At 50.0% G+C, this 15,016-nt stretch overlaps 1 protein-coding gene across 1 annotated transcript in view; it reads left to right on the top strand.

The window, feature by feature from the left end:
- The window catches only part of LOC118795408 (glutamate receptor ionotropic, NMDA 3B-like), a 45,693-nt gene extending 32,937 nt beyond the window's left edge, over positions 1-12,756 (top strand). Inside the window, exons 3-9 of the mRNA XM_036553867.1 lie at positions 676-1,774; positions 2,773-2,918; positions 4,837-4,952; positions 7,062-7,213; positions 10,776-10,940; positions 11,810-11,877; positions 12,252-12,756. Of these exons, the coding sequence (XP_036409760.1) occupies positions 676-1,774; positions 2,773-2,918; positions 4,837-4,952; positions 7,062-7,213; positions 10,776-10,940; positions 11,810-11,877; positions 12,252-12,756 (2,251 nt within the window). The remainder of the gene's footprint in view (positions 1-675; positions 1,775-2,772; positions 2,919-4,836; positions 4,953-7,061; positions 7,214-10,775; positions 10,941-11,809; positions 11,878-12,251) is intronic.
- The last annotated feature ends 2,260 nt before the right edge of the window (positions 12,757-15,016 follow it).

The raw sequence follows: 15,016 nt of genomic DNA, 5'->3' as shown, positions 1-15,016 counted from the left end.
GCTTTAAAGCATGGGGGGGTGGGGGGGGGGGGGTATTGCAGTTCTGCGGTGAAAAATGGAAAACCTTGTCAAAGGCGGCTGGTCCCTGCTGAGTTATAACCGGGCTCACCGTAGTCGCAGCAGCAGTGGTATTCATGGTGTGGCGCGCTGTTTCTGCGCACTGACTCTCATCCCCAAGTGGGTTCGAACACAGGTGTGGATTACAGAAGCAGCCTAGCATGTCTCTCTCTCCCCACTCCCACCCACCCAGCCCCCCCCCAGCTCAGAGAACTTTATCTTAATTCAGATACATGCCTGTGCCTCCATGTGGTGTCCCTTGTGTGAACCGGAGGAGATCCGGACAAGTGGAGAAAGCTAGGCGTTTGCCGTTTGATCTTTAATGGATTAATTCAGAGCCCATTAGTAGTGATGGGAGAGAGTGGCGTCATGGGAGCCCCCGAAAGAGCAGAGTTATCTGGTGTTATCAGTGAGTCACTGATCTGAACCAGTTGTGAAGTTTCGCCACGGAGAGCAAGGTCGTTTCCTGAGTACGTGCGCGTGAGGCAGTGATTTATGGTGCGTGATAGCTCCGCTCAAACGGGAGTTCGAGCATCACCCCCACCACCACCCCCCACTACCTCTGGTGCATTAACTCCATGTGCATTAACGCTAAAACCCTTCCTCTGCGTCCCCCAGGTTTCTGTCCAACACCTCCTTCACGGGCCTGACGGGCCCGGTGCGGGTGCAGCGGGGGGCGTCCCGCGTGCTGACGTCCCAGCGGCTGCACGTCTGGAGCCTGCAGCGGGACGCCATGGGGCAGCCCACCTGGGTGACAGTGGCCAGCTGGGACGGGGGCCGCCTGCAGGCGGAGGATCGGGGGGTGTGGCCGGGGCCCACCCAGCCTCAGCGGACGGAGGCGGGGCGGGGCAGCAGGAAGGGCGGGCGGTGGAGGGCGGGGCTGCCGGTGGCGGGGAGCCGTCTGCGGGTGGTGACGCTGGTGGAGCACCCGTTCGTGTTCACGCGGGAGGCGGACGATGAGGGGAACTGCCCCGCGGGGCAGCTGTGCCTGGACCCCCGCACCAACAGCACCGAGGTGCTGGACCGGCTCTTCCTGGAGCTGGCGCAGGGCAACAACAGCAGCTTCCTGCGGGCCAGCATCCGCAAGTGCTGCTACGGCTACTGCATCGACCTGCTGGAGAAGCTGGCCGAGGACCTCTCATTCGAGTTTGACCTCTACATCGTCGGCGACGGCAAGTACGGGGCGCTGAAGGGCGGCCGCTGGACGGGGCTGGTGGGTGACCTGCTGAGGGGCGGGGCCGACATGGCCGTCACCAGCTTCAGCATGAACTCCGCCCGCAGCAAGGTCATCGACTACACCAGCCCCTTCTTCTCCACCAGCCTGGGCATCCTGGTGCGCAGCAAGGACACGGCTGCCCCCATCGGCGCCTTCATGTGGCCGCTGCACTGGACCATGTGGGTGGGCATCTTCGTGGCGCTGCACATCACCGCTCTCTTCCTCACCCTCTACGAGTGGAAGAGCCCCTTCGGCATGACGCCCCACGGGCGCAACCGGGTCCGGGTGTTCTCCTACTCCTCCGCCCTCAACCTGTGCTACGCCATCCTGTTCGGCCGCACCGTCTCCAGCAAGACGCCCAAGTGCTGGACCGGCCGCTTCCTCATGAACCTGTGGGCCATCTTCTGCCTGCTGGTGCTGTCCAGCTACACTGCCAACCTGGCGGCTGTCATGGTCGGGGAGAAGACCTTCGAGGAGCTCTCAGGGATCCACGACAGCAAGGTGAGGAGCAGCCAAGTGTCTGCTCTGTGCTGCTGCTGCCACCGGGTGACTTTGCCAAAATCCGAGAAGTCTCAGAGGGACTCCGGATGAGGTTTAGACAGAGCTGCATGTCTGTGTCTCTTTTGTAAGATGATATTGTGAACAAGCTGTTTACCAAGGCAGTCACCCCTAGGTAGACTATGATACATTAATAGCAGGAAATGGCACCATCTGTTTCTCTCTCCATTTCTCTCTTGTCCTCCCCTTCTCCTTCTCTTTCTCTGTTTCTCTTTCTTTCCCCTCTCTCCTTTCCCCCTCTCCCTCCCTTTCCCTCTCTCTGTCCCTGCCTCTTAGCCCATCCTCCTCTTTCTTGACACATGTTAATGAGCCCACCACGCCCAACAGTCCCTCCGCACTCAAGTAAGAGCCAATCAGAGCGTGGGTCTTTAATACGAGCGGTCCAATCAAAGCACCTTTCTCACCGGGTGCTAAGGAACAGTCTCTTCCTCTGGGAGTTAATCCACTATGACTGGATAATAAATTAGAAAACCCTTTCCATCTCTGTCTCTCTTTCCTCCGTCTCTCTCCTTTTCCCCCTTTCCCTCCTTTTCCCTCTCCCTCCCTCTCGATCCATGCTCTTCTTTCTCCTCCTCTCACCTCTCCCTCTTTCTCTGTCTCTGTGTGTCTCTCCCCATCTCTTTCATTCCCTCTACCTTCCGCCCTTCTCTCCTCAGCTCCCACTGTCTCTTTGTCCTCCTCTCCAACCTCTCCGTCTGTCTCGGCCCCTGTATATCCTCCTCCCTCTCCGTCTCTGTTTCTCCTCCTCTCTGCTCTTTCTCTCCTTTCTGTCTTTCCTCAGCTTCAGTTTTAATTTCAGTTTGCTTAATCGGCATGACGAAATTAATGTATGTTTCCAAAGCATATACATATCAAACAGAAAGAGACATAGGAAGGCAGTAGGACAAGAACAGAATAAGCACAGCTAATAATCTACCCCCCCCCCCCCCACCCCCCTTCAGCTCCATCACCCCTCTCGGGGGTTCCGGTTTGGTACGGTCCGAGAGAGCAGTGCGGAGGATTACATGAAGAAAAGCTTCCCGGAGATGCACGAGTACATGAGACGCTATAATGAACCAACCACGCCCGCCGGTGTCTCCACACTCAAGTAAGAGCCAGTGAGAGCAAGCTGAGGGGAGGGTCTTTAACATGAGCAGTCCAATCACGACGAAGAGCTTCCCCGTGATGCACAAATGCATGAGACATGTTAATAAGCCTACCACATCCAACAGTGTCTCCACATTAAAGTATGAGCCAATCAGAGAGCGGGTCTTACAATCGGACGGGCCAATCAAAGCACCTTTCTCACAGGGTGTCAAGGAACTGTCTGTTCCTCTGGGAGTTAATCCATGATGATTGGATAATAAATCGGAAAACCTTCTGCATAAACCTCAGGTGAAGATTAGCCAGCAATCAACGTAAAAAATGGAGCAACATCAGTGTAGCACAGTCATTACCAAACTAGAGCTGTAACCAGTAGATTGCAGATTTTAAGTCCTTGAGTCCCTTACTTATCGTAAGGAGCCTAAGTAGACAGCCACTTGTATGAATGGCTAACATAAGCTCTGCAAGTGCTTGGATAAGCAAATAAGTAATTACTAAACAGATAAGTACTGTCCCCATACTTGTGGCGATGATGTGGGAAACACCTTTCAACAAAAGTCTGCCGCCGAGGTGCGCCTATCCAAAGTGTTAATTACTCTGAGACCTTATAATCCTTTCGGTTGTTTATGTGTTTGGAGAGCAGAAGTGGCTCTAGAATGACAGTAATTGCCGGCAGCGAAAAATGTGACACGGAGCAGCTCCGGTCTCCATGCCTGTCCTGTCAGAGAGGAGTTTGCGAGCCCCCCCACACCACCCCCTCGAATTTGGGCGAACTCTGCAGGGAAAGTGCGCCTGTTTGCTTCACGGTGCCGTGAAAGCCCCTGTCACACAGCCGGAGACGAGCTGAAGAGCAGCAGGCTCGGGCGCCGAGTCCCGGCCAGCAATGAAGTGAGGAGGAAAAAAAAGAGGAGAAACAAAAATAATTTTTTTTTTCAAGCTGTGAGGGATGGGGGTGGGGGTGGGGGTGGGACTGCGGCGCTCCCTCATTTTTCGGGATCTCGTTGCGCCAAAGGTAAAACATGTTCCCCTCGTCTGCGAAAGGAACAACGGCCACGTTACATCAGGCCTCTTTCAGGTTATTATGGGCATTATTACGACAGGCCGGGCCATAACAAGTGGCCGGTTTTTAAGCCCCCAGCACCTCTGATCTTTTTAAACTTTAATATATTGAGGACGAGATGGAGGCCAGAGCAGGGAGTCATAAGTAACTGCAGAAAACAAGTCTGCCTGAGGCGACAATCTGGTTTCTCCTCTGCTCTGCCCGGGACCCGGGGGGAGCTCTTGTGTGCATAGAGGGGAGAATGTCTCCCGGACACGTCCTGTTTCTATATACATTCATGCGTCTGAGCGCTTCCTTACACTGCTGTTTGAATTACATTTTCTGGGTAGATTATTCCCTCCCAGGATGTTTGAGCTCTCTCTCCGTCATTTCTCAGGAGTTAGCTAGCTCAGCCAGTCTTTCACATTCTGTAGTTAAGGTAGGGTGTCTTGTCTTCATAGTTGTTATTTTACTGTGTATTGCTCTAAAGCTTCGTGATTCCCCGGTTTTTATCTGCATGGTATTTATTCTGTTAAATGGTGTGTTAAATGCACTGAAATAACTCTGGCTGAATTTGATGTTACATTTTGACAGCCTGAAAGCACTTGTGTGCCTGTGTCCGTGTATGCGCGCGCGCATGTGTGGGTATGTGTGTGACCGTGTATGCGCGTATGTGTGTGTGTGTGTACGTGCATGCACGTGTGTGCTGTGTTTGTGTCTGTGCACATGCATGCGTGTGCGTGCGCGTGTGTATGTGTGCATGCATGTGTGTCTGTGTGTGTGTGTGCGCGCGTGTATGTGTGCATGCATGTGGTGTATGCGTGTGTGCGTGCATGCGTGTGTGTGGGCTGCCTCTGTAACCCCTCCCCCCTGTGTGTTGAAGGACAGATCCCCCTCAGCTTGACGCCTTTATCATGGACAAGGCTCTGCTGGATTACGAGGTGTCCATTGACGCAGACTGCAAACTGCTCACCGTGGGCAAGCCATTCGCCATCGAAGGTGAGGGCTGTCACCTCCTCTCCCCTCCATCTCTATCTTTCTCATTATCATCATCAATTAAAAGCCATGTATTCTTAAGGGTCATTGCAGATGCATAGCACCGTACTGAAAAACTTCAGTTCACTGAGAGTGCCTTTTTCAGCTTACAGGGGACTGCTTTAAAATGACATCCAGAGCCATTTCCTGAATGTTATATAAGGTGTCTAATGACCTAATTGGAAGCTTTTGAAGTCATATTAAGCTTTTCAAAAAAAAAGTCAAGAACTATGTGAAAGTTATCCCCAGGGAAATTTGTCTGTTGTATCCAAAGTGTATCTAGTGAGTGGCCATTAAAGTGCTGTCCTATCAACCCAGCGTGTCCGCATGGCCTACCTGGGGTTCCTCTGCTTACACTGCCTTTTAAAGTTTTAAGAAAGGTTTCCTCCGGGTGCTCCGGCGCCCCGCCTTTAAAAACAGCAGGACAGAAAAGGACTTTTGTTCTGTTTGTTCTCCCTCCGTCTCCAGGCACAATGGGAGAGTACACGGCCTCTCTCTGCGCTGGCGTCCATTACTGTAAGGGCGGCGCGTACTCGCTCCCAGCGCAAGCACAAAGACAGGGCCAGAGAGAGAGAGCCTGGGCGTAGGACTGACGCATCAGTGAGCATCCTGTAGCGTTTGTGATTAAAGCCATCGGGAACCTGAATGACTCCATCAGTCAGAGAGAGAACCCTGTTTCCTCAAGCGCAGCGTCTGCACCGGCAGTGTCCTGTGCAGCAGGGGGGGGGCCCGGAGCTGCGGAGTTTGGGGTCACGGCGGAATCCCCCCGCCCCTCCCCCGTCCTGTCAGACACACTCCATTAAGACTATTACAGCTCTCTCCGGAAGACCTCGGGAGCGGGTCGGGTTAGTTTGTTTTCCCGGAGCCAGGCGGTGAGGGGGTGTAATGGGGATGAGGTGAAGGGGGTGGGAGGGGATGGGGGAGGCAGGGTGTGTGGGCGGGGCTGACGTGTGATCGAGCACACTCTCTCCCCCTCTCTCTCTCGTAACTCTTGCGCCCTCACGGCTCCGGCGAGCTCCGCGTGACAGGGCCGGCCGGTGCTGGCCCGCTCTGTCACCCCGACTGAATAATATCCGTGTCTCTGCTTGTCGTCCCGAGGAGCGGCCGGCGCTGATTGGCGTGAACACTGAAGGTGACTCATTCCGCTCCGACAGCATGGGGCAAAGGCCGCCGCGCGCCGCCTCCCATCGCCGTACGAGAGCGGACCTGCACAACCTTCCATCCTGTTTCTTCCTTTATTTAATTTTCTAGGCCCGCATGCATTCCTGTCTCTCTTTGCTCTTTCTCGCCGTCTAATCCCTGGTCGGCGCTGCCGTACTGAACTCGTACGGCGCTGAAGCGTGGTGCTCGGTGTTCGAAATGTACGGAAGTGACTGTTTTGTCCCCGCACACCCCAGGAGAGTGATGACGGCCCTTCCTTTTATTTTCATGAATATTCTCATTAAAAACATCAAAGAAAACGAAGAAGAAAGTAAAGGATCAGCACTATGAGTGCAGGAAAGATGGAGACATTAAAGGTGAACTTTTCCGAACAGCAACTAAGTGTGGGGTCTTTCAAATGTCATCTTATATAAACAGATACATCTCAAGGTCCAACAGAAGGTGTATGCTTTTCCACTTCCTGCACACTTGTAGCTCCCACAAATGCACTTTAATGCAAGGTGAAACAAACCCATTTTTACCAACTTTTCTTTCACCTTGCAATAAAGGCATCTGTAGGAGCTCAAACAGCGTGTGGGTCCCCCTCATTTATCAGCATCCTGCAGGACCTCCCGCGGTAGGACAGTGAAGACTTGGTTCTCCTCCATCCGGGACCACTCAGCCCCCGTCCCGGATGGCTGCAGTTCCTGCAGGTTTTTGTTCCTGTAAGGCTCTCGAGTAAACCGCTAATCCTGTCTTGATTGAACCAATTTAGTTTCTCTCCCCTGTTGTTAGAGCCCCAGAGCTCGAGACCCTGTTGAGTTATAGACTTTCAGGACAGAAGCTGCTTTATTCCACTGTGGAGTACTGGTGTTGACCCCTGTGTCACATGACTTCTTGTCCTTCATGTCACTTCTTGTCCTTGTCTTACAGGCTATGGAATTGGACTGCCCCAGAACTCCCCCCTCACCTCCAACCTGTCTGCCTTCATCAGCCGCTACAAGTCGGACGGCTACATGGACATGCTGCATGACAAGTGGTACAAGGTGGTCCCCTGTGGGAAGAGGGTCTTTGCCGTGACAGAGGTGAGCCAGCATCGCAGGACAGCGCCCTCTTCAGCATGGGAGATGAATGACGTGTGTCTGCGGTAGAGAGGAGAGGAGTGGGTCAAGATGTGAGATGAAGCTAGAGGCAGTAACACACTTTTTCAGCTTCGGCAAGATGGGGAAAATGGGGAAAACCCGGGGAAAGTGTCCCATTGGACTTCCCAGGTATCTGTCTTGCTCAAGAGAGTGGTTGGCACGGAATTTAATAAAACATTTTACCCCAGGGCTCATTTTCAAGTACTCGCCTCCTTTTTTTTCTCCAGAAAACTTCAAATTAATTTTCAAGTTCTGGCTGGACGAGCATGCTAAACGATCAGGAAACTCCTGGTAGATTTTTTTTTTTTTTTATTTGTGAGGATAGCCCCAGGTGCTCTTTCCTGAGTGCTCGAGTTTGTAATTACAGGAGCGTCTGCATGGGGACACGCAACACTGCCTTTGTTTTTAGCCTAACAGGATATCATTTATTTCTGGCCAGTTTATTCCTGGCCCATCAGAGTGCGGTCTGCTGCAGTGCATTAGGCGCAATAAGCCCCGGCCCACGCGTCAGACGATTAATGCGAACGAAGACCTGCTCTCTCTGTAAACCAGCCGGAATAATCCGAGACCCCTCTGTCACTCTGCCACCTCGTTAGTCCGCGCTGCTGTGTCTCCGGCTGCTCTCTTTCGCCCCCGCCAACAGATTCCTGGATGAGCTTGACTGTTTTGTAAGCATAAGCGTGCCAGGAGGTTGTAGGCTCAAATCTCAGGTGATGCACTACCATTACGGCTTGGATTAAGGTGCTTATTCAGAATTTCCACCCGGAAATATTTCTCTGTGTGCATGTGAGGAAGCTGGCCAATGCCTCTCACAAAACACAACAGAAGGACCAAATGTACAAACCACAAGCTGCTCACAGGAGTATTTTAGCAGCACCCGCACACCTGTTTAATGTCTTTCTGATTAGGCAGGTGTGGTCAATTAACCAATGGCTGGCTTCACACACACAGGTAATTATACTGACAACAGCTAACTGCTATTGGTACAAACACAAACTAACAATTAACAGTTAACAGGCTGTCCTTCACACTGCAACTCAACAGACATGTGAATTTTAAAACCCATGCAAGTCTCCCTGGCTCAGTAGGTACCCTATGCAAAGGGAAAGAGGGAGGGGGTGCTGTTAAGCTAAGCAAATAAAAAAATATAATTACAAAGAAAATTAGCTGCTGTTTTAATCAGATCAAAGAATGTTAATTTAGCCTCTGCTGGCTCTGACAGCTCGGTATCCCGTGGGGTTCTGCCAGTGTGCCGCTTCAGATTACCCAGCAGTCCCTGCTCGTCCGACAGGTGTCTCACTACGCCCATGGCCAAGGAAACGCAGTTTACGATATGGATAAAAAGCACTCGAGATTTGGCGCGTTCCAGACGGAGAGGAGAAACCCCAGCAGACCAATCAGTGCGCGGCACCAAGACCACTCATCTCGGAACCATCCCTGGTGTTCTTAATTAACAAACGAGCTCCTGATTTATAGCCAGAAAGATTAACGGAGCATATAAATGTTTATTCCTCGTGAAGCGGGTTGCGTGTTCCCCTTGACCGAACATCCCCAATAAATGAGGGGGACGCCGCTTGTGTTTCATACAGGTGGTTTCCATTTGCTTATTGGTCCGCCCTCGGCTCAGAGATGCAGTAAAGCTGTCAGCCCAGTTTGAAGGGGTTTAGCCTGGTGCATCACACAGGCCCCTGCAAGGATGCCAACCAAAAGCGAAACTGTTTATTTTCTCCGCTGGAAAAAAAAACACGAGGAACATTAAAGAGCATTAAAGTGTAATGACAGACACTCAGGCACTTAATCGCGAGCTATAATGCACTACCCTTCATTTACCCTCTCAGAATATAGTTCGCAAAATGATAAAAGACTTCATTCTGGCATTTCTGTTTTGAGAAATTATACATGTATCCGTGCCTGCTTTGAAAAGATTACTCCTAATTTACGTTTCCCTCAAAACCCCCAATCCTTTTTAGCGACGCGGAGAGCCGAGAGCGCCGGAACGGCCTATGCTGGTTTTTTTTTTTTTTGAGACGGAGCTGACAGGGCGAGAGCATCCAGTGGGATGAGATGTTCCACGCGCTGCATCCCAGATTACCCAACAGCCTCTGCATCACACGGGGGCCACTCGGAGGCCTGTCACAGACTTGGCAGGGTTATCCGGTGGCCGCTTATTATTTATGGGAGGGAGGTGACCGAGTCGGCCATGTGGATGTGAGTGCATTTACCCTCCGGAGGGTTTTTGCTGAGGGGGGGGTGTGTGGGTGTATATTTTTCAGTGCTCTTCCCTGCCCCTCCCCCCCTCCTTTATTCAGATGCATGTTTCCGACATTATGGTGTCAGACCGCAGGGGGGCTTCATCATAAGCTGCCAGGGTGTCTCCAGTCAGTTTGTCACCTGTGACAGGTAGGCGCCGCGCCGATGCCGAACAGTTTAATGCAAAGCCCCGGGAGGCGTGTTAAAACTGAGCGGCAAAGATGCAGAAATGTGAGTGATGGGTATCTCCTAGGTAGGATATCTGCTATTTTCATTTCTACGCCTTCCACCCCCCTAGCATCTGTCCAGCTTTCATTAGATAAGTTGCTCCAGAGTCCTTTGTGAAGCGCAGAGGGAGGGGGGGGCTACAATTCTTCATGCTGTATATGTCCAGTTCAATTGCTGTGAGCTGATGCAAAAGTCTCTATATTTACGTTGTTTCTTTGGGATAATGTCAGCGTGACTTCAGTTTCAATTAAAGGGGAGATGCTTTTTAATTCTGATTAGTTCCAGTCAGCGGGGTTCCGTCGGAGGAGAGTGATGGAGTCCTCCTCATGTCCGAGACGCATCCCTCAATCAAGGGGCGTGTCAGTGCGGACCTCTGTGCGGAGACAGCTCTGCACTGCCCCCTAAAGGTTAATCGCATTCCCATGATTGACCTGGGCAGAGGGAGAATTACTGCGCCACTTTATGAATGGGTTAGTAATGGCAAAGTTCCAAACAAGGGCCGGCAGTGTAGCATAGTGGTAATGAGCAGGTGCTTATAACCAAAAGGTTGCTGGTTAGTTTCTCTGCTGGGGCACTGCTGCTATACCCTTGGGCAAGGTACTTAACCCAGAATTGCCACAGTAAATATCCAGCTGTACATAAAAATTGTAGCCTATTTAACTCCCTCTGGATAAGAGTGTCTGCTAAATGACAATAATGTAATGTCCATTTCTTTCTTTGTTGCTTCCACTCCCTCTCTCTTTTTCTCATGCCCCATCATTCTCTAACACCCTGTCTCTCTCCCTTGCTGTTCCTTTCCCTTTCCCTTTCTCTCTTGTCTCTCCATTACTTTTTCTGTCCCCACTCTTTCATTCTCTTTCTCTCTCTCTCTCTCCCTCCCCCTCTCTCTCTCTCTCTCTCCCTCTCTCCCTTTCTCTCTCTCTCCCCTCTCGCGCTCTCCCTCTCTCCCTTTCTCTCTCTCTCTCTCTCCCTCTCTTCCTTTCTCTCTCTCTCTCTCTCTCTCTCTCTCCCTATCCCCCCCCCGCAGACATTGCAAATGGGCATACAGCACTTCTCCGGGCTGTTCGTGCTGCTGTGTGTGGGTGTGGCCGGAGCGCTCCTCACGCTGGCCGGGGAGCACGCCTTCTTCCGCCTCGTCCTGCCCCACATACGCCGCCGCCAGAAGCTCAGGTACTGGCTCCACACCAGCCAGGTGAGTGCGTGCCGCTGCCCCCGTGTGGCCACATTCTGCTACTTCATCTAAGTGACGTGTCAGTGGCAGGCCGTCACAGTGAGGTGTTAATGGAGCTCTCAAGATTACACACAGCAAAGTATGGATCACACTATCTTTATGCTCTCCCTGTAGGAGGCCTTTATATGCGTGCCTGGTGTATTTTACAGAAAGTCTGTGTTGAATGAAGTGGTGTTCAGGCAGTGGTCTGTGTCTGAGACATTGATGTATGTGTGTATGTATGTTGGTGCATGTTTGAGCCAATGATTTCACCTGAAAGGTACATTCTTTTAATATATGCTGGAGCCCTTGTCACGTTAAAAGATCAGAACATACTTTCACACATGTTTTCACAGTGAAATGAAAAGCAGCTTTATGAGAACATTATATTTGACATGAGCAAATATGTATTTTTGAAAATACAGTGTTCCATTTTCATGGGTTTTCATTCTCTTGTCCATCTCCCCAAACATTGGGAAACTCTGCCCTCTCCTGTATAGTCAAAGCCACTACAGGTGCAATGATGTGTGGTTATGCTGCCTTCTAATGGCTGAAGGAAATGATAGCAGGGAAACAGATGCCGTCTTCAGACTATCTAGTGTGGTACTTGCTCTGTAATTTGAGAAATTAAGTAAATATTACACTTTTGCAATTCTTTTTTGCACTTTTGCATCCTCAAGCAGGACAGTTTCCAGTTATCTAACACTTCCGTAACTCAGGTTTGAGAGCAAAGCACACTAGCATTTAAAGCAATTTGCCCACCTTCAGATTTTTCAGGTGGGTTTGGGTCGGAAAATTAGAATGCCTTACCTTCCCACGTCAGAGTTACTGTTCGATTTTTACTCTCTCAGAAAATCCACCGTGCTCTAAACATGACCTACGAAGACGTGAAGAAACGAAGGGCCAACTTGGAGAAAAGGTACGGGCTGCACCTTTAACAGAGGCAATATGAACACAGAGAAATGAAACAGACAGCGATTTCAACGCAGACGCTAAACCAGCGCAGATGAAACCCTGCGGAAGATGTTTTCAGTGAAAGAAACGAAACCAGCTACACACCATGCCTTGTGGCACTGTGCTTGTTGTCACGCTGAAAGTGGTATTAATTGTAAAAGTCAATTTCACGCTAGGTGTTGAGTCAGCTTTTACAATAAAATTACCATAAAATTGCTGAAACTGAAATGAAAAGCTCAGTTAAGTTTAATTTGATAATCGGCTACAAAAATTCTTGTAGTATCTGCTAGTAGTGTTGCATTGTGGGCCTGAAAGTGGTATCTCTCTCTCTTGCAGCAGCAGTAACAGCAGCGTCCAGAAGCTTCCGTCACTGCAACCCCTCCCACCCCCGCCCCCCCATGGCACCACGGCAACGTGGAGCAACGAGTCCAGCAAGCCTTCCCAGGCGCACAAGGACACCAAGCGGGTCCACTTCAACCTGGAGACACTCAACACCCGAAAACTCCTTGCGCGTTCTAACCTGGAGGAAGGGGTGGGACAAGGGGGTGGGGCCGGAGGGGGCGTGGCGGGACAGGTCTGTGAGAATGGGGGTCCAGCAGCCCTGCCCCCCATCCTGGCCCCGTCTTTGACCTGCCCCCCCACGCGGGAGAAGGAGCTGGAGGAGCTGCAGGAGAGAATCGAGGAGTTCCGCACCCAGCTGAAGGATGCGCTGGCCAGGAGAGCAGAGCTCCAAACCCGTCTAGCTAAAGAGAAAGCCCCGCCTCCAGGATCCACCGTCCCACCCCCTTCAGACACCCTGGCTGTCCGCCCCATCCCCGCTACAGATCCTGCTGAGAAGAGGTGACGGTCACAGGAACTTGATCCCAGGGCAATGGGGGGGCAGGGGGTTGAGGCAGCTGGGAGGTCACCCCTCCCTATGTGACCTTCAAGGGGCTTGTGGACATGGCTTGGTTGGGGGATGTCATCTATACTGTTGTCCTGACGCCTGAACCTCTGGTGTCTAATGAAATGGAAGATTGTCGCTGCTAGTCAGTGATTCTGTGTCTCCTCATAACTCCAGCAGGGGGTGCCACTAGAGCTCAAAGTGACTTCCAAGAAGGAGAATTCCAGCTCACAGTCCTAAAGTGGCCAATGGCAGAGACAATTGATGTGGAGCTCAGATGGGCATCTGAGTCTTCTGCAGAAGGTGACATCAACGTAAGAATATGGCTGAACACCTGAGCTGGAGAACCTTTGTCTTTAGCTGAGCTAATCATGGTTCATGTCAGAGGGTTGTGGACCGCAGTAGCACAGTTCATGGTTTTATTTCCCTGCTCAGGGGACAGATGTTATGGGGAATGACAAGAACAGAGACATCCTGGGATTCTATAAACTACTCAAATTATTTTTTGTTTGATTTTTTCACTATTGGATGGTGTTGAAATCTGAAATGAATCAAGACAGAGGTCTGAGATTGAGGCAGACATGGTGGCCATTAGCAGCAACATCAAGCAAAGGATTGTGGCAGTTTGGTGGACTTGCAGGGATGGAAAGATTCATTGGTGAAACCTCTTTTCATTGTTCATTTATTTGTGTAAGGTCTGAATGAGTTGTATTTTCTTGCCCAGAAAGTTTTCAGATACAAATAGTCTAATGGAAATATGGCTAGAAATCAATTTGGATTCCCAGTGTTGTTTTCCCCGTACACAGGATAATATTACTGTCTTGTATATTTTTTGTTGTTAATATAATAATTTGGGGAAAAAAACATTTTTGTAATATCCTGCCAGTTGTTTAGCACTAGTTTGTAGTGTAATCAACTGAAGACTGAGCTACAGTTATTGCCATACACATACAGACCCCATTCTGATTGGATTGATGAGGTCACGTGGTTCATTTCCATAATGGTCACTGGAAGTGGCATTCCTGCAGGTGAGGGAAAGAGCATACCATGTTGTCTACAGGAGCTATCAAAGGGTTTTCATATCTGTTTCATGAGGGAAAAGGGCATCATTCTTTTTATCAATAATGCACAGGCTTCCAGGTCCAGAAGAATCAACACTGTCTTTGCGCCTGAGGGCAATACTAGTCAGAACCCATCCAGATGATCCAGGCCCGCTAACATGACAGCACAACTCTTACGATAAAGTAACACATGCCAGAACTTCAAATCCAGATATGTGAGAAAATATTCTTTATATATGCCAAGATATTCTGTATACACTGGAATATATATATATCATGTAACTTATTTTATATACTGTATGATATACTGTAAAATGACGTGTGACATGTCAAAGTGTAGAAATTCTCTGCAATATGTGTAAAATTGCACATGTGAATGTTGCAATAATTTATATGTTTTGTACTATGTGTGATATATTTATACATATATTTAAAATAAGTTCTAAATATTTTGGATTCGGGATATATTGGCAGATGTTACTTTTTCATAAGGGAAGGGAACATGTAAGACTGAGTATCTGCGGTCATGTCGCGGGAGACGTTAAGCCTGCGGTCCTTTTCTGCAAGGTGGGGATGGAGCTGATTCAACCGGCGAACCCTGGGTCGAAGCTCCAGTGAAGCCTTTGCACTGGAGAGAGGGAGTAACTGGGAATATCTCTGGGGAAGTAGGACACTTACTGTAGCAGCTCTGTCAGACTGTCGACACACAGCATTGGCCAGACAAAACACAGAGACAAATTCTTGCAAGCACAGGTTATTTGTATAAAGATATTTTTCCTCTGTAGTCTGTTTTTTTGTGTGGCAGTGAAGTACTGTACTTTTTGGATTGAGTCGACGCACTTACAGTACAGTAGGTCATGGAGGATTCAAGGGTCTAGGGAGTCCGAAAGAACCTGTGAAAATGACCCTGCTTTCTGTAGCTTAACATAATTGGCTCAGAAGAAAAAAAAAAAATAAACAACATACAAATCAAACTTGTGACTTCAGGATTATTCATTGATCTTTAGTATTGAATGTTGTGTCTCGATTTTTCTCTCCTAAAACATACACGCAGATACACACACACACACAGCAGGGTGCTGCAGACTGGGATCTATCAGCGTTTACACAGTCTATTCTGGTGACAGCTGTCGGTACAATAAGTCTTCATTCGACAGAAA

The sequence above is a fragment of the Megalops cyprinoides genome, chromosome 20 (assembly GCF_013368585.1).
Source record: "Megalops cyprinoides isolate fMegCyp1 chromosome 20, fMegCyp1.pri, whole genome shotgun sequence".
NCBI lineage: Eukaryota > Metazoa > Chordata > Actinopteri > Elopiformes > Megalopidae > Megalops > Megalops cyprinoides.
This window is presented reverse-complemented; position numbering and strand designations above follow the sequence as displayed.